This window comes from Gobius niger (assembly GCF_951799975.1).
Source record: "Gobius niger genome assembly, chromosome: 12".
Classification (NCBI taxonomy): Eukaryota; Metazoa; Chordata; class Actinopteri; order Gobiiformes; family Gobiidae; genus Gobius; species Gobius niger.
In genome coordinates, this window is record NC_136863.1 from 13,978,060 (window position 1) to 13,996,656 (window position 18,597).

General features: G+C 41.3%; 1 protein-coding gene across 2 annotated transcripts in view; it reads left to right on the forward strand.

Annotated features, from left to right (window-relative positions):
* The window catches only part of btbd11b (BTB (POZ) domain containing 11b), a 90,854-nt gene extending 78,468 nt beyond the window's left edge, over nt 1-12,386 (forward strand). Inside the window, exons 4-17 of one of the 2 annotated variants that reach the window (XM_079568269.1) lie at nt 2,911-3,063; nt 3,762-3,927; nt 4,931-5,020; nt 6,016-6,117; nt 6,715-6,808; nt 7,071-7,206; nt 7,801-8,021; nt 8,107-8,285; nt 9,306-9,411; nt 9,649-9,751; nt 10,260-10,341; nt 10,435-10,503; nt 11,554-11,667; nt 11,745-12,386. In XM_079568269.1, coding sequence (XP_079424395.1) covers nt 2,911-3,063; nt 3,762-3,927; nt 4,931-5,020; nt 6,016-6,117; nt 6,715-6,808; nt 7,071-7,206; nt 7,801-8,021; nt 8,107-8,285; nt 9,306-9,411; nt 9,649-9,751; nt 10,260-10,341; nt 10,435-10,503; nt 11,554-11,667; nt 11,745-11,954 — 1,825 coding nt within the window. In that variant the 3' untranslated portion in view covers nt 11,955-12,386. The remainder of the gene's footprint in view (nt 1-2,910; nt 3,064-3,761; nt 3,928-4,930; nt 5,021-6,015; nt 6,118-6,714; nt 6,809-7,070; nt 7,207-7,800; nt 8,022-8,106; nt 8,286-9,305; nt 9,412-9,648; nt 9,752-10,259; nt 10,342-10,434; nt 10,504-11,553; nt 11,668-11,744) is intronic. The other variant, XM_079568270.1, reaches the window with a different exon arrangement.
* The last annotated feature ends 6,211 nt before the right edge of the window (nt 12,387-18,597 follow it).

The following is an 18,597-nucleotide window of genomic DNA, read 5'->3' on the forward strand; positions in this document are numbered from 1 at the left end:
GATCTGCACTGCACCTTGACACTCTAGTCTTTTTTTTTTAAATATATATATATGTACCTTGGCTGTATCCCTGTAATACAGAACCAGATGTTTCCATAAGTAATGCCCAGGTTGTTGGAACTTAGACAAAGCCCTGTGTATGACCCAAGCACACACCAGCGAGAGTTAGAACTGGCCAGAAGAACTTATAATTACAGATGCTATGTATATATTATGCAAGTTTCATGTTTATTGATAGGATCCCTATAGTGCAGTCAAGCTGTCGCTATTCGTCCTCGGGTTAGTGACTACTTTTACTTGAGTTTTTCTGTCTGTTTTTGAGCAAAATATTAGTCTAGAGGGGTTTCCTAAGGGGAGCCGCGATTTTAGACATTATTCATTTTAATGAGAGATTATTTCTTTTATGGTTGAGTAATGCATGCTCATGCTGGTTGGAGACGCTTAGCTCAGAACAAAAATATCTTCTTATTTGTATCATGTTTGTGCAAGTGTGGTTGCTCTGTATTCCTACAACAGCCCTTGTCAGCTCTGAGTCAAGGTGGAATGTGGCTGAAAGCAGTCATCTACAGACTCCGATACAGCAGGGGTCTCTAGCCTTTTTTACCCGGTGAGCTACTTTTATGTAACAACAAAGCTACTTATGTTTCAAAGAGTTCACCCTGGAGAGGCGCCCTATTTTCATAGTTTGGCTTGGGGTGCGATTCATACTCAGGCGCGATTTATATATAAAAAAATATAATCCCCCAATGTTTGTCATTTCACACTGACAGCTGCTAGAGGGCGCTCTAGGTTTGTGTACCAGTATTTGCTACTCCTGTACCACTGAAGATTTAAAAAATGATAATCGAGCAGCAGAGAAAAACCTGTGAAGGATTGGTGAAAAGCGTAGGTCACTCTTACTGCAATGAAGAAAACAAAATAAGCTGATAGCGAGCTAAAAGCTACATGGCCACAGTGAGAGGAACGGGTTCACATATGGGTGCTTGAGCAACGTGCTGCAAGGAGAGGCTTGTCGACGGAGCAGTTACGCCTCCATACCCCGGTAGTTGCCAAGGCTGGTGCTACTTACTGCGGAGCGACTTATAGTCCGGAAAATACGGTACTGGCCAAGATTGTGTTTTAACATTATAAAGAAAAAACTAACTCAATGTTGTCCTTGAACTTTACATTTTGTACTCAAGTGTTTGCAGATTCTGTTCAACATGTTCAAAACAAACACAAAATGCCTCTAAAATGGGACTTATGAAGTGCTTGGAGAAATAGGGCTGGAGAACTACTGAAGCTCCCGAGCTACTTGCTGCTAGCATTCAAGCAAATCCCCACGGCATACAGTATTCCTGGTTTACATTTTAAAATCCCCAAATTGTGTTTCTTTTAGCCATATATATGCAGACAAATGCGCATCGTAAAGCTGTAGATCACCACCACGTCCTTGAACTTCATGTGAACTTGGATTTAGGTGAAGATCTCCCGAGGCTCGGATTCATGATTAGGTATAGTGCTGACTTAATGAAGCCTATGGAACTAAGGGCGTTGCTTTGCAGTGTGGTCTTTGAAGAATGTCTTGGCAGATCAAGCAGAAGATCCTCCATGGGAAGCTGAGGAGCGCTGTTCATGAGTGAGTGACAGATGATGGCTGGAGACGTGTCAAGGACGTTACAGGCATTTAAAAGGTGTTTCTCTCATGATGCATACAGTCAGTCCCAGGTGGAGGAGGCCTAGTTTCACTGTGTGATGACTTGACTGGATCATTGATTTGATTTGAATTGATTTGTTATTACATTACAGTCCTCTCTGACCACTTAGCATGAACCAGTCCTTTTCATCACTTAGAGAGTATTACTAAGATTTCCAACCCATGGAACTTCATAATAGATCAAACCTGATTAAAGAGATATGAAATGTGTTCAACTCAACCTTTGGTACGAAGAAACACATCTGGACGAATGAGAGACTACATAGACATACTTGTTATACATGGTTGTTTCAACTGTAGGCCTATAGCTGCTTCTTTACTGTAATGATTTGATTTGAGCATGAGGAACATCTCAGCGTCTTTTAATAGTTAATATTAGCGCTCGCGTGATGTCATCAGTCCCAGCTCATAAGGCATAAGTCCCGTGGCATGAGATTTCTTCCGTGTCTTTTCCTATGAATATGGAATGAACATGGATATATTTAGCATAATCTATTCATGACAGCTTGTTGAAATAGCGAGCTTTTGCATCCACGGAGCTCTGACAAGCGCGGTCACAGAGGTCGAAATCTTGCGTCATGCATTCATTTGAATGCATTTCCTGGTCAACAGTGAGAGTTAAGTATGAGCTATGGGATAGGGACACGTGTAATTAAGCCTGTACATGGTTCTTGTACAGAAAGTTACAAAATACACTGCCTGACCATAAAACAAAAAGGTCACACACATTAATAATTAGTTGGACTGCCTTTAGCTTTGATTACAGCATTGATGTGGCATTGTTTCCAAAGGCCTTTGCAATTTTTCGCCAAGATCTTGTACTGATGATGGGTGATTGTGACCACTGCACAAAGCCTTCTCCAGCACATCCCAAAACATTCTCAATGCAGTTTTACACTCTTTTTTTTAGTCTATGAGCGCTCTATCTATTGCACTATATAGTTATAATAGTAAGTATATGATATTATGGTCAAAGTAAAATTATGGTTATTCAGTTTGTTACTTATAGAGTCTTATACTAAATATAGTGAGAGTAGCGACACATTGGTAAGTGCATTTCTGCTTTGCTTTGAGTCATTGATTTCAGAAGGCTCTATTCTGTGACTTCTCTCTAACATAGCTCGCAAATCTAAATTTTGTTTGGATTTCCAGTGTAGTTATGTGCTGACAGAGTGTGTGTGTGTGTGCGTGTGTGTCTGTCTTGCCCCCTGCAGGCCATTCATGACGCTGCCTCCGCTGATGGAGTGGTTACGCGTGGCGGTGGTCCACACAGAGCACAGGCGCAGCTCCTCAGTGGACAGTGATGATGTGCGGCAGGCAGCCCGACTGCTGCTGCCCGGAGTGGACTGTGAGCCACGCCAGCTCAGGTAAACACATCAGCAGCCAAGCATAACAAAAGTCTGCACAGTATTATACAATTACTCCCAACACTTCAACCAACACCTCAGCAGCAGTGCTTAGTGGGATTGCCTCATTGTCTGTTTGATAACACGGCTGCCGTCACTGAGATTTCGATTCCATGAGTTGTAATTTTCTGTAATTGTCTCAACGCCTCTGTAAAAAAACAAAACAAACAGTGATCCTGCATGAGCCTCCAGTTGACAACCATTGCCCTAAAACTTTACTTGATGTTGTTTAGTCTCTTACCTTTGGCTAACACTCAGTGCCAATGACTTCCACCAATCTCACAACACAGTCATGAGAAGTAAGGCTAGGGCACAATAATAGTATGCCTCCTTTGGGTTTGTAGCTACTCAATATACACATAGAAAAATGTGAGAGTTTGGTACACGGCATAATAGTCAAGTGTAGACAGGACTATCACCATGCGTCTGTTCTTTTTTGGAAAAATCATTGTAGAGGGCACATTTTCCCTCCGGGGTCACGCAGCATGTTGCTCTCCAAATACATAATGTCTGTTTCACACTGAGCCCCGTCACACACTCCCGTCTTTGTACTGTAGGTGGTCTGGAGTGGTATTTGTCAGGTGTTAGGGGGAAAATGCGCTGCATTACAGTCAAGCCCTGAGCATAGCAAGGATCACTTTGCGTGCTTTGCCCTTCAGAACGGATGACTGCTTCTGCGCCTCAAGGAAACTGGATGCAGCATCCACAGAGGCAAAGTTCCTGCAAGATCTGGGCTTCCGCATGCTCAACTGTGGACGCACGGATCTGGTGAAGCAAGCTGTCAACCTGCTCGGCCCCGACGGCATCAACAGCTTGAATGAGCAGGTAACATGCTCAGCACGCATTTGCATTGTTTCAAAAAGCTTCTGCAATGTCAAAAGACCCAGTGTTGCATTAATTTTGCATCAATCTTGCATCGATGATGGGAGAGTGTGACCACTGCACAAAGCCATCTCTAGCACATCCCAAAGATTCTCAATGGTTGACAGTGTTGATACCACTATGAATAAACCAGTATGTTGACAAAAGGTTTGCGACTAATTCAGCTCAGCTCATGTGTGTGTATACATAACAAAATTATATTTTCTTTCTTTTTTTCCTTGTTTTGACCTTTATTTTAACCAGGAAATCCCGCTGAGATTGAGAAAAACCTTTTCAGGGGAGTCCTATTGTACATATTTTTTGTCATTGTACATATTGTTTCTGTAGCTCTCATGGAATTGTGAAATTGAAGTTCCATATCTAGCATAAATAAAATAAGTCATTGGACCAATCATCTCAATGTGAGATCCTGTAATTATTTATCGGTGCTTGTATGTTGCACTTCATCAGTTCCTGCATGTAAATGTGTAGACAAGTGATGGTAAACAGTCTATTATAAGTCTATAGCGCTTTATGAAAAACATGGAAATCATTGATGCTCAAAGAGCAAGAGCTTGCAGCTTTATGACTGTATACGCTGCTATAGTCAGTCCCATTATACATTGAACAGCTTATTCTGACGCAGTGTCTCTTTGCAGCAGAATTGTCAAGCAGTTCTGCATCACTCCACATCAACAGTGCTGCAAACCATATCACTGCTGTGGGTGGAATTTGCTCAAGGAAAATTAATAATTGAACACCAACACGTTTTTGTTTTTTATATTTACGTCAGACCGATTGATGTCCGGGGGGAGATATTGAAAAATATCTCCCACTTTCGTCACACATCAGCAGTTTAGTAGTAAAAGGGCGTATGCCGTAAGGTCAATAAGCATCTCTCTCTGTGATATTGAGCTTAATGCAGCATTAACTGTTCTCACACATTTGTACGGTTGTACCTGTGCAGGGGATGACCCCTCTAATGTATGCGTGTGTCCGTGGAGATGAGGCCATGGTGCAGATGCTACTCGACGCAGGAGCTGATATTAACAGTGAGGTTAGTGCTCATTAACTATATTGGGCCTTTAAAAGCACAACATAAAGGGTCTATTATATAAATGTCAAAGTAGTGATATGCCTGCTCTTGATTGTGAAAAGATGCAATCATTATACTGTACACTCAAGTGGAGAAAACTGTCATGACATCACTCACCTTCATCCATGTACAAAAATAAGGATCATGAGACTGCAGTGTTGCTGGTATTGCATTAGACTCCCTGCAGCAGGAAGTTTTCTCTGGTGACTTACAAGGTCATTCTATGAAGATCTCATGATCCTTAATGTCATTAGTCACTCCCAACAACATCATCTCACATCACTGTGTCTCTCTTCACCTCAGGCCAAGGCACCGAACAGTCTTAATTGTAACATGTCCACTCGCACACAAATCATACCATGTTTTAAGCTTAAGACTGATGCAAGCTGTATAGTTCGTCTCAATTACATTTCTGCTTTACTCTTCAATTTAAAATATATAAATTCAATTGTTTTGTCTATTCACTTTTTTCAAAGGTCTGTTAAGAACTTAACCCATCAAAATAACAAATATAACCTGAAAGACGCTTGTATTAACCTTAAAAGCTCAGTGTTTCTCCCCACGTGTCTCCATCCTCAACCCACATGGCCGTCCCACGTCGTGTTCTCATTTGGCTCAGAGGTGTTCATTCCTGCTCCCTTGAGTCAGAGACCACAGAGATAAGCAGCACAGAGGTCAGGTCAAAGCCCTGTCTGAGCACATTCAGCGGAGAGCGAGTAGATCAGAATAGAGCATTTGGATGAGGCCTAACTAGACACATCAATCCATTGTGTTCATTAGGGCGATTCTAGTGACAGGAAGTCCTCTGCAGCCCCAGGGCTCCCAGTTAATTACTCTCCTGTACAAAGTCCTCGTCCACCTCTTTGCCTTGCTGCAGCTTGTGTCATAGTTTTAACGGCTTCATATCTTTCTTTCCATTTGTCCTCTCCCCTCTCTCCCTTGTGTCCCCTCCCCAGGTGCCAAATTCAGTTCACAAGCATCCCTCAGTCTTCCCTGAAACGCGGCAGGCCACGCCCCTCACATTTGCTGTGTTACACGGACATGTGCCTGTGGTGCAGGTAGTGATGTCTTCTTTCACCTGTGATTTCTTTCATCACCTCACTGTGTCCCATTGTCACATATTATGCCATTAGCAAACTTGTTTTCTCCTATTTTAACTAGATTTAAAAAAAAAAATGTAGGTAGGGAGGTACAGTCATGTGACTAGTGCAAATGCTGGAAACTCTTTGTGTCAGGGTGAACGTTTTTGGCTAAATAGTTCGGAACCCATTTTAGGAAATGGAGGGTGGAAAATGGTCTAATTGTTATTGAACTTGCTCACTTAATGAGTTTGCCCTTTAAATGTTCTGTCCATTCAATTTCGAATCATTAAGTTCTAATCAAAAATAATGATGCACCTTAATTTAAAATGAGAACATTTAGTAGACATAGGTCACATATAGTGTAAGTCATATGTGACATAGGTGTTTGAAAATGCAGATTCTAATACTTAATGAGTAATACCCTGATGAGTAATTGTGGATATACTGTAGTATGCCTTTCATAGGTAATGCTGCATGTGTATTGCATGTACAGTCGAGCTTGACCATCTCTAAACTCTCCACCTCTTCCTCGTGTGTGCCCTGGCATGTTGTATGTTGCTGACCACTGTGCAGCTGTTGCTGGATGCCAAAGCCAACGTCGAGGGTTCCCTGCAGGACGGGATGGAGAACTACACAGAGACCCCACTGCAGCTGGCGGCCGCTGCAGGTAGGATCATCCTCCTGTTTCCACAGACTGTACAGCTCCATGCTGACTGTGCCAGCTGGCCGTCTATAAGCGGCACATAATAACACCTGATAGCCAGCATGATTACTGGCAGAGCAGGATACTTTTTCTTGGGGGCTGAAATAAAGACAAATAGGAACATGCAAAACAAATGATGAAGCCTGCTTTTCAGTGTCATCTTTCATCCTGTCCATTTCACGGCTTAATTGTATTGTGGGTGGATAATGGAGCATTTCTCCTGCAGGTAACTTTGAGCTGGTGAGTTTGCTGTTAGAGCGGGGAGCTGACCCCATGGTGGGCACCATGTATCGTAATGGCATCTCCACAGCACCGCAGGGAGACATGAACTCCTACAGCCTTGCAGCAGCGCATGGACACAGGTAAGCATACACTGGTTATGTAACGACTAGAGCCTCACAAGTGGATAAATACAAGCTGACTGAACTTTTACTGCACGTTCAGCATTAATCTTGTTTATCCACCAACACAAATTCTGCAGTGCACGTCAATACAATTGACACTACAGCAGCTGAATCACTGTGCCATTAGATGTTCAGCACACCGTGACCAAGCGACTTCTCCATTTGCTTTGTCTTTTTCTCAGTGTTTGTACTTTATATCAAGAAGAAAATCTAACACTTAAAAATGCAAATTAACTTTATGTTTTTCTTTACTCCATTTTAGCTCACCCGTTTCTATAACTGCACAATGTGAGTTATAGATGGGAGTAGAGAGAATAGACAGAGTAGAATATTTGACAATCTCCTCACATTTCATAAACAACAGCTCAGCGACAATGGGTATCATATTAACTACCCAAACAAGCCCAGATATGGCCCACATGGGGCGCTGCACAATTGCTTATTTTTCTCATATAGACTTTTTATTACGCCTCTAATGCAACATAAATCCTTGTTTTGAATAGAAAAGTTTTTTGGCTGTGTGATTTACCCTGTTTATTCCTTATCTTACAGAAATATCTTTCGGAAGTTACTGTCCCATACAGAGAAGGAGAAAGGTGACGTCTTGTCTTTGGAAGAGATTCTTGCAGAGGGGTCTGAGCTGGAGGGCAGGAGCCCGTCTCAGATTGATCTCATCCGAAGTGGAAAAGCCAGACTCAAAGCCCTGAAAGAGGCTATGTACCACAGTTCAGAACATGGTCATGTAGACATCACTATCGACATTCGAAGTCTGGGTCAGTTTCTGTCTACATTTCTGTGAGTGGTTTTCAGACTGTCTAAAGATTGCTGATGATTATGAATGTTGTTTGCTGGCCCCAGGCGTCCCGTGGACATTGCACACTTGGCTGGAGTCTCTGCGCACATGCTTCCTGCAGCACCGACGGCCTCTGATCCAGGGCCTTCTGAAGGAGTTCAGCTGTATCGAAGAGGACGAGTACACTGAGGAGCTCATTACACACGGCCTGCCTCTCATGTTTCAGATCCTGAGAGCCAGCAAGGTACTGCGCCACCGCTACTATCTGAAAAACATTACATTTCTGCAGATCTAGCTATATGTACTCACTGACCTCTGGCTTTCAATTGAGTATTGCCTGTCAGTCTCTCTCTGTACCTGTGGGGGTTTTTTTCTTACAAATAATGACATTTTTTTGCTCCTCCTTCAGTTGGTGAAAAAAGAATGCCCATTAAGTAATTAGCAGTTTATTAGCATTGTTGTGACTTTCCCTCATAGACATTGGAGAGGAAGACTGAGAATGCTCTTTTGTTTTGTTTTTTAAAATTAATTTTACATTCAGCTGCCAGTATTTGCTGTTCCGCCAAACATAAAAGAGTGGAGCGCATATTCGTGTGTAAAGAAAGGGCCTAAACACATTTTTGGGGATGCACATGAGTCTTTGGGCCACACACTTACAGTACCCACTCTTAGCCTTCAGTGGCTCCGTGCACTGTCAGTCCTTGTCTGTGTCTGAGCTGATGTATGGCGAGGCCACTGACCCTCATCTCTCTGAAGGGCCATGGGAGGCTGCTGGTTCTGTTTGTCCCGCCTTGAGGACATCAAAGAAGGAACTGTTCATCTTTCTTTACAGTGGGCTCTGCTGACTAATCAGAAAGCACAGCATTTCTTTTCACAGTTTGCTTATGTAGGAGCCAGTGATTGTAGAGAAATGCAGAAAAGCATATTTGTTGTTATGAAATGGGTATTGAATGGCTTGTTAATACATATTTGTTAGTGTCACGCTTCAGTGAGAGCAGAAGTGAGGCAGCTACATCGCAGCTCTGCTCTGATTTGAACAACATACACCCACACAGGGGCAGATAAACACTGAAATACTCAATATTGAAAATGATTCTTAGATGTTAAAGCATTTAATTCACTCACTATGCAATGACACACACACACACACATTGTGCATGTGTCATGTCATGTATAATAACATTAATTTATCAATCTATCTATACTTTACAATGATTTAATGTTTAACACCTTCTTGCTCTTGGATTTTAATGTCTTGTATCAGAATGAGGTGATCAGCCAGCAACTAGCAGCCATTTTCACGCAGTGTTACGGTCCTTACCCTATCCCCAAACTGGTGGAGATCAAGAGGAAGCAGTCGTCGCGCTTGGGTAAGGGTTTATCGTTAAACTCGTCAACAATTAACAATTTCATTAATAAACAATAATGTGCAAAAAGGCCACTTCTTGGAAGTGTATTTCTCTCTATGGTTGAGAGACATTGCCCCCTGGTGGTAACTGTGCTAATCACACTGCCTTATGAGACTGCAGTAGATTTTTTTTTCTTCTTCTTCTTACTTATTGAACACCTTTATTGTTTGTGAAGTTTTATTGGCCTGTATCTTTCAGACCCTCAGTTCCTGAACAATAAAGACATGTCTGACGTGACCTTTTTGGTGGAGGGGAAACCATTTTATGCCCACAAGGTCCTGCTTTTTACCGCATCCACCAGGTAATTTGTTCTATTCTTACTCAGAGCTTATAGCTATGGCGCACACACGGACATGGTGGTTCAAACAGACATTAAAACACTTCCCTCTGCTCAGACATAATGCATGTAACTGCACAATTAAAGGGTAAATGAATCAAAAGAACAAACTGGAAAAAAATATATCCAAAGCCAAACAAGCACTTTCAAATCACGCATCTCTTCACCTTCACTGATCCATATAGTGATTCCCACTGTCCTTGGGATGTTGACAGCATGTCTATTGTACTCCCTTATCATTCCCCATTGACAACATGCTGTCAATGGCTTCATAAAATAAAAGACTGCGGGCAAATACCACATCACTCTTATTTAAATTGACAAAATGTGCTTGGGGAAACCATCAAGTAGCTCTAATGTAATCTTTTGTGAGTCACAGATTAACACGCTCTGTGGAAGAATTCATAATGTGCTTTTCTGGAATGCAAATGACAAAAAAAAAAAAGGAAACGTTTGTGTCCTATTTCTCAAGGTTCAAGACCCTTTTAGCCAACAGGCCATGTGGTGAAAATACTTGCATCGAAATCAGCAATGTGAAATACCATATTTTTCAGGTAACACTGCTCTACCCAGTTCATTTATTATTATTGTTAGTATTTTCCCGTTTATTTGATTTGATGCTTGTCCATTTTACCTCTCATTTTCAGATGGTAATGCAGTATCTTTATTATGGAGGCACTGAAGCTTTGCACATCAGAAATACTGACGTCATGGAGGTACGGTAATCGTTTTTATGGATAGGCATTGCAATTGTGATTTGATTTTTTTTTTTTTTAAATAAGATTCTGTTCTGTTCAGGAGCATAAAGTCTTGAGCGAAGACTTAAAGTGCATACGACAGGTTTGAATGCTTTTGAAAATATGACTTATTTAGCTGTATAGCAGCTGTATCATTTTATTTCAGTGAAGCAGCAAATTAATGAAGACATTTTTGGTTTCTATTTGAATTTTTAAGCTACTGACAGAGAGGTAAACTTCTACAGCAGTTTGACTCATGCATTTCCCCTATGTCAGTGATGATGTCATCTCTCTACCTCCAAATCCAACAGATCTTTAGCCCTATTCACTATAATGGGATTTTGCTGATTTTATAGGATAGGTCTGTATTGTCATAGCAAAATCAATCACAATGAAATTAATTTTGAGAGCACTCCCTTGCATAACAGCATGAAAAACATAAAATAAAGGCTTATTTTATATAAATAATAATAATAATAATAATAATATTAAAATATCTTAATTTTGCCAGGAGAAATTGTGAGGTGTACATCTGTTTTAGGCCTTTCTTCAGCAGGAGATTCAGATAAAGTTGCTTTTTTTTGCTGTGTTTATCTATAGGACTCTCAACAGTTTGGACCTGGAAGTAGCTTATTATTGTGTGCGATGTCACACTTAACACACGTATTGACATAACATGGTTGGCACGGCACACACTCACACAGTGCTATACACCCTCTCAAACCTGCACCCATCACCCTCTTTCAACAGTTTTAAATTGTTTGCCTTTATCTATGTCATTTCCTGTCAGTGTCCAATAAGATAGTTAATAATTGTGTCAACTATGTTTCTGAAAAAATTGTGTCTAATGTGTCATATGCACTTTAATTCTTGTGGAGGCTTAAAATTCAAGTTTTGTACATGATTCATCCCAATGGAGATTAATTAGTTTGTTGTTTTTAGACTTTATGCGGTATTATCTGAATTGACTGCAGGTTTTAGAATTCCTAATTGCGACCATTAAAATTGCAACAACAAACTGTTTTTCAGCTCCTGTCAGCTGCCAAGTTTTTCCAGTTGGAGGCTTTGCAGAGACATTGTGAGATAATCTGCTCCAAGAACATCAACACTGAGACTTGCGTGGAGCTCTACAACCACACCAAGGTCGGGATAACAGGGAAGCACAAACATTTCGGTATTGTTTTGCTCTGTCAAATGACACACCTATTCCCTGTCGACAGTTCCTAGACGCTCCGGACTTGTCGTCCTACATCGAAGGCTTTTTCTTGAAAAACATGGTGATTCTGATCGAGTTGGAGCCATTCAAACACCTCCTGTACGACTCGCCTCCCGATAGCCCCGGCTGTGACATCCTGCAGGACCTGGAGAAGACTCTGGGTGTCCGGATCCAGTCCATCCACCTGTCGTCTTCCAAAGGGTCCGTCGTCTGAATCAATATAGGAAAACGTCAATGATATAGCACTAGATGATCTATTTTGATTTAGAAAAAAAGACTGTACCACTTAGAGACAGGACTATTCTGGACCAATCCTTGTATCTGTGAATCTCATCATTTACTAATAAGCTTCTTAGCGCAGAGGGAAGTCAGTCTGTCAATAGGTTGCGTTCACGATTTTCTAGAATTTGATGTTGCAGTTTCGGCTTCTATGTGGGAAATTCACTGTTTTGTAAAAGAAATCTCCAAACAGGAAAATCCACACATTGACCCTGATCATTATGTTCATTATTACCGTATTTTCCGGACTATAAGTCGCTCCGGAGTATAAGTCACACCAGCCTTGGCAACTACCTGGCCATGGAGGCGTAACTGCACCGTTAACAAGCCTCTCTCGGCAGCACGCTGTTCAAGCTCCCATTTACTCATTCCTTTTAGCCCGCAATTAGCTTTTTTTCCTTTTCTTCATTGCAGTAAGCATAACCTCTGCTTGCACTGGTACACAAGCCTAAAGCGCCCTCTAGCGGCTGAAAATAATTATATATTTTGATATGTAAGTCACACCTGAGTATAGGTCGCACCTCCAGCCAAACTATGAAAAACAGTGTGGCTTATAGTCTGGAAAATATGATAATCCTGTGGCTCAAACTCTTTTCAAACTACTAGAGTCCTGCCTGTGTGATAGAATTATGTTACCACTTTTCAGTTCTATTGAAGAAAAATGCATACATATAGTATGTATTAGCTCAGTTGAGAGAGAAGACAATAAACTTTGTACCAGTTTTTGTTTCTTGTGGAAAGGCTCAGTAACAAGAGATATTAAATAGCCTGGCCTGTCAGACTACACACGGATCATACTCTGTCCAAACACCTTGCGTTATCTGTGCAAGTTGCGACGGGTGGGCTTGAGAGGTGGATTAAACAATGGCAGCTTACCCGAGTACAAAGAAATGAAACGAACAAATTAAAACTACGCTGAAGATTGAGAAACACTGCCGTCTTCTGCCAAATCTACACACAAAGCACCAAACACTGTTAACTACATGTGAAAGAAGTTATAAAAATGGTTCTGGATAATACAGGATTTGAGAAAGCATTGAGTGACATTTGCAATTGGATTTACGCCATACCTGTAAGTGTAAAGATAAAAATGCACTTGCTTTTACTAAGCTACTAAAGTCAGGGCATGTCAGTAATATCAAATTATGGGACTGTGAACGTGAACGCAACCTGTACCCATCTCACATTTTAACACAAAGACAAATAGTTATATATATCTATCGGACTGTATCAAAGAGCTCACACATTGTACAGTATACGTTTATTACAAATGCAGTTGGACAGAACACGTTGACACAAATATTTTATCCTAATTTAATAAGCCATGAGTGTCAGTTGTCGAAGTCGACTGATCATTTGCTTGAAATCCATTTTGTAGGTACAGTATGTCAGTCAGATAGCCTTTCTTCATGAAGCCAAACATGAACATTGCTGACTCACATATGAAATAAAGACTTTAAGTGAATTTTATCTAGACAAATGGAATGACAAATATTTTTCTTTCCTCATTGCTGTGTAAATATTGTTGATAAAAACAGAGCTATTGATAATGTAAGTTAATGTACATATATATTATCCACAGATGTTTTTCCCATGTGTCCAATTGTTGAATATGGCTTTTAAATATGAATGTTTCAGTGTTGCATGTCTAAGGGATGATAGTTTCATGGGGATGACTGTCAGAGCTGCTCATCTAAAGTTTATATTTAGAGAGAATATCTTTGTCATCAGCATGGGTGTCACTAATCTGCAGCGATGTACATGGTGTCTTTAATTGTCACTTTGTGTTACACGGGTCAAAACCTGTTTCAGTCTTGTACTGGGCACATAATGCTTTGGGCCTATTCGTTTGGGATTGTGAAAACACATGACTTGTATATGTGTGACTTTCCTCTATAAAGAATCATGTAAAATTGCTTTGTATCGTTTATGTTTCTTCCCTGTAAATTACGGCTGCTCAATATATCGCCAAATTGTTATTACACACTCTCAGTTTGCACAATATCTATATCGCAAGAAGCCACAAAATATGACAAAATCACTGAGGTTTTTGTATTTTTGTATTTATTTATTTAAAAGGGACAATTCATTTACAAAAAGTACAATTTACTTAAAATGCAGGATTATGGTTAAAGCTAATTTCCATCCTCTGTCCCAACTGGACCAGGCCCGGCTACCACACCACACACCATCACTCTGTGTACATTGGTGTGTGAATAAGAGTGTGAATGGGTGACTGGTTCCTTGCTGTAAAGCGCTTTGAGTGCCTAATGTAGGAGGAAAAGCGCTATACAAGTGGAGACCATTTACCATCTATTCTGCACATACACCCATGCACTCTCACACATAGTCCTAAACACTCTCTCAAACCCGCACCCATCACCCTCTTCCAACTGGCCTACCCATTCCCACACACTTCCACTCGCTTACCCACACACTTCCACCCGCTTTCCCATACCCACACACTTCCACCCGCACACCCCCGCTTTCTCATACCCACACTTCCACCCACTTTCCCATACCCACACACTTCCACCCGCACACCCCCGCTTTCTCATACCCACACTTCCACCCACTTTCCCATACCCACACTTCCACCCGCACCCACCCGCTTTCTCATACCCACACTTCCACCCGCTTTCCCATACCCACACACTTCCACCCGCACACCCCCGCTTTCTCATACCCACACTTCCACCCGCTTACCCACACACTTCCACCCGCTTTCCACTTCCACTCGCACCCAACTCTCCTTCCCCACAACCACATACTTCTACCTGTTTTCCCATACCCACACACTTCAACCCGCTTTCCACTTCCACCCACACCCACACACTTTCCAATACCCAAACACTTCCATCCGCACACAACCCTCCTTCCCCATACCCACACACTTCCACCCGCTTTTCCATACCCACACACTTCCCCCTTCCATCTGAGACTAACATTTTTTGCTAACTTTGAAACAAAAACTTTAAAATTCAATTTGTCTTTGCTTTGATGTTAATATAGTATTTGCTCTGTATTACTTTGACCAGTAGTTGCTGATTTTTTACATTTTATTTAATAAAACGTCTCATACCGTACATCCCTATAAGAGATCTGTTCTTGTCTGGTAACAATGAGGACTTCAGCAATTCTGTTTGATCAAAAGTTTTTAAAGGGCAGATCTCAGCTGGAAAGTAGTTAAATGTGCGCTCCACAGCACTACGGTCCATCAAACTTCTCCAAAATCTAAACTGCGTGAACGTCTGCCATAGACCTGCTGTATTTTTAATAAAATACTGTATTATGTAGAGTTCGAAGCTAAAGATGCAGGCCTGCCGAGTTCAAAGAGGCGGAGGAGTGGAGAGAGTGTCGCTGCCAGGGAGGACAGTCAGGTGGAAATCAAAGAAAAGAGCAACTCAACATGAGCCAGCTCCATGTAAAGAACAAGAACAAAGCCAAGAGAACAACCTTCCTTTGTTCCTCATGTCTTCACCTCTGTGTATCACCCACAAGGAAAACAGACTGAACTTTAGGTGGCAACGTAGAAATCATTTAACTCCAAAGATTCAGTTTTGCAGAGACACAATATCGAGTACGTGGAACAGTAAAAGGTGGCAGTTTGATACAAAACAATGCTGACAATTATGGGGGTGGTAGATATAATATTATAATGCCTGGTAAGCTTGTCAAACTGCTACAGTAGGCCATTGTTATTTCACTCCTCAAACCCGGTGGCGGTAGTTACTAATGTGGCTATATGGCTGCAGCTGCGATTTCCTGACAGATGGAAGTTGTGCTTACAGTGGGTCTGTGCGGACTATCACCGCCCACCACTCTCTCACACTATCCAGGCAAGTTGGCTCAAGTGTCTTGCCCAAGGACTCAGCAAAACTAGATTTGTGGCTAATATTGGCCATAGAGAAAGTGTAGCCTAGTTGCTCTATTATGATGCCAAAATAGAAAAGGTTGCACTTGTTTGAAAAAGGTTTGAACATGAAAGGTAAAATGTAATAATAAATGCAAGATTTTCTGAACTTGACCAAGCTACACTGCCTGACCAAAAAATAGAAAAAATGCCGCCTGGATTTAGCTGTTGTGATCTAGGGTCTAGGGTCGGGTCTAGGTTCAGCAATACTGTGTGCCCAAAGAAAAAGATCAGCGGACTACCTGAACATCCTGAATTACAATATTATTCTATCAATGTATTTCCTCTCCCCTTCCCTGATGGCACAGGTATATTCCAAGATGACAGCATGAGATATATCTTAATCCCATCGAGAATCTTTGGGATGTGCTGGGAAAAGCTTTGCACAGTGATCACACTCTCCCATCATCAATACAAGATCTTGGTGAAAAATTCATGCAACACTGAATATTTTGACATTGCAGAAGCTTATATTGAAACAATGCCACAGTGAATGTGTGCCGTAATCAAGAGCGTGTGACCAATATTCAGATCAAATGTTTTTATTGAAAGCAATAATAATGTTGATTAAGTTGTTCAAATAGATGGATGAATACACACAAATTGCATGAACGTGTGATATGTCCACATCCTTCTTCTTGTGTCCACTGCACGGGTTTAGCTGCCATTGTAGTAACTTTTTTAAAACCTATAAACCAATGCCTTTAAGGTTTTGAGAACACACTTAACTGAAAAAGAGGTCACATTGGTCAGATTCGTCTTGCAAAAGTTGTTATATTTTGTAACTGTACATCCTATTGTGAGCATCAACAATATATAATCATAAAACAAAGACAGTTTCCTCAAGGTCATTGGGTCATGTTCCGGCCAGTGGTCCTGCGGTCCACACTTATTGAGTTGTGTCCTTTTCGATTGGCCTTCCTCTAATCCCTTTTAAAACTCTCCAGGGAACTGTTGCAATGTCAGGCCTGTGTCTTTGAGGCTGTTATGCTGTTGGTAATGTGTGTGTAGGTGTGTGTGTGTGCGTATGAGGCGGAGACATCAGCTTGGCAAGGGACGCAGTGACAGCAGTTGTTAAGGAGTCGCTATGGATACCGCCGCCCAGGAACAATGTTGAGCGGGGAATGCAGCGCTGTGTTAGGGCTGGCGGGATTCCTGTGGTGCGAGATATGTGTTACATGCCTATAGTACACTGATACTATGTGCCCAGTCCAACACAGGGGAGGCTTTTCTAAAAATCTTGCTTTTTACAGAATTGTTCAATTGATGGGCAATCTCTATTCAGTCACGTAGCCCATAGGCCTTTGCAGAATAGCCTATTAGATCATAGAGTATCAAAGTGATTCAACAAAACTGTGTTACTGTCTCAGTCTCAGCTATGTTTTCCAAAACTTTGCGGCGTCTCTGCTAGTTATTCAACACTACTGCCCATGTCTATGAAGGATTTGCCCCATCCTTAAAAACAAGGGTATTGAAGCTTAGTGGGATAAACTTCAATCACAGTACGACTAGATGATTAAAAAAAAAAAAAGTCCTACAATTTCGGCAATTGTTACATATACAACCACACGACTGTAGGGATGACAGTGGCTCAGATGGCAGAGCTGGTCGGTCATGACCGAAAGGTTGGCGGTTCGAATCCTCGCTCCTGCCCCTGCACGCTGATGTTGTGTCCCTTGCCTCCAGTGTTTGTGCAGATTGGTGCATGAATGAGAGTGTGAATGGGTGACTGGTTCCTTGATGTAAAGTGCTTTGAGTGCCTAATGCACTTGAAAAAGCGCTGTATAAAAATAGACCATTTACCACACTGTATTAGTCCCAGTTCTATTCTTTTTTTCTTTCTTTTCTTTATTGGTTTATTTGGTAAGGACAGCGAATGTTAATGCAGATTGTAGCCTTGGGGTAATTTCCATCCGTAGTCCCCCATGCGCACTCTCAAACACACTCTCCTTCATCCTGGCCTATTATACATGTTTTTTGTGGTAGGGGAAACCAGAGTACCCGGAAGAAACCTACTCAGACACATTGAGAATATGCAAACTCCACAAAGAAAGGCCCCTTTCCAGGTGGCAATCGAACCCGAACCTTCTTGTTGTGAAGCACAAGCGTTAAACGCTGTGCTACCGTGCCACCCATTCTTATAGTAAGGAATTATCTCCCTTTCACTAATGTTTTAAAATAAATGGTGGTTCCCAATCTCTGTATACTGCATTAGGGCTTCTCCAGGTAGCACTCTTGGTCATCTGCATCAAACAAGTTAATTTCCTCATCCTATTTTAACTTTAAGGTTAATCTATGCTTTATTAATGCATTATGGTAAGGTGTTTTCTGGTTTTAAACATAATTTAGTCCAACTTCAGTATTTTAGACCTGGTTTATTCTTGAAAGTAGGATAGTTGGAAGAAAGAAGTTTTATGGTAACTTGTGTGAAAAGTTTGCAAACAAATTCTTTCCACGGTCAATATCTCATCAAACTAAGGTAGGCACTTTAAGGTTTAGACCTGATGCATAAGCCACCGAGATTAGATGAAGAACATTAATGTCCGTCACTTTGCTTTCAAATAATGGAATTCAAATTGACAGTATTTTTGCACAACGTAAAGGTTATTTACTGGGCTTGTCTGGACATAGCTTTGCATGTGCACAGTTCTGAAAGTCTATTGTT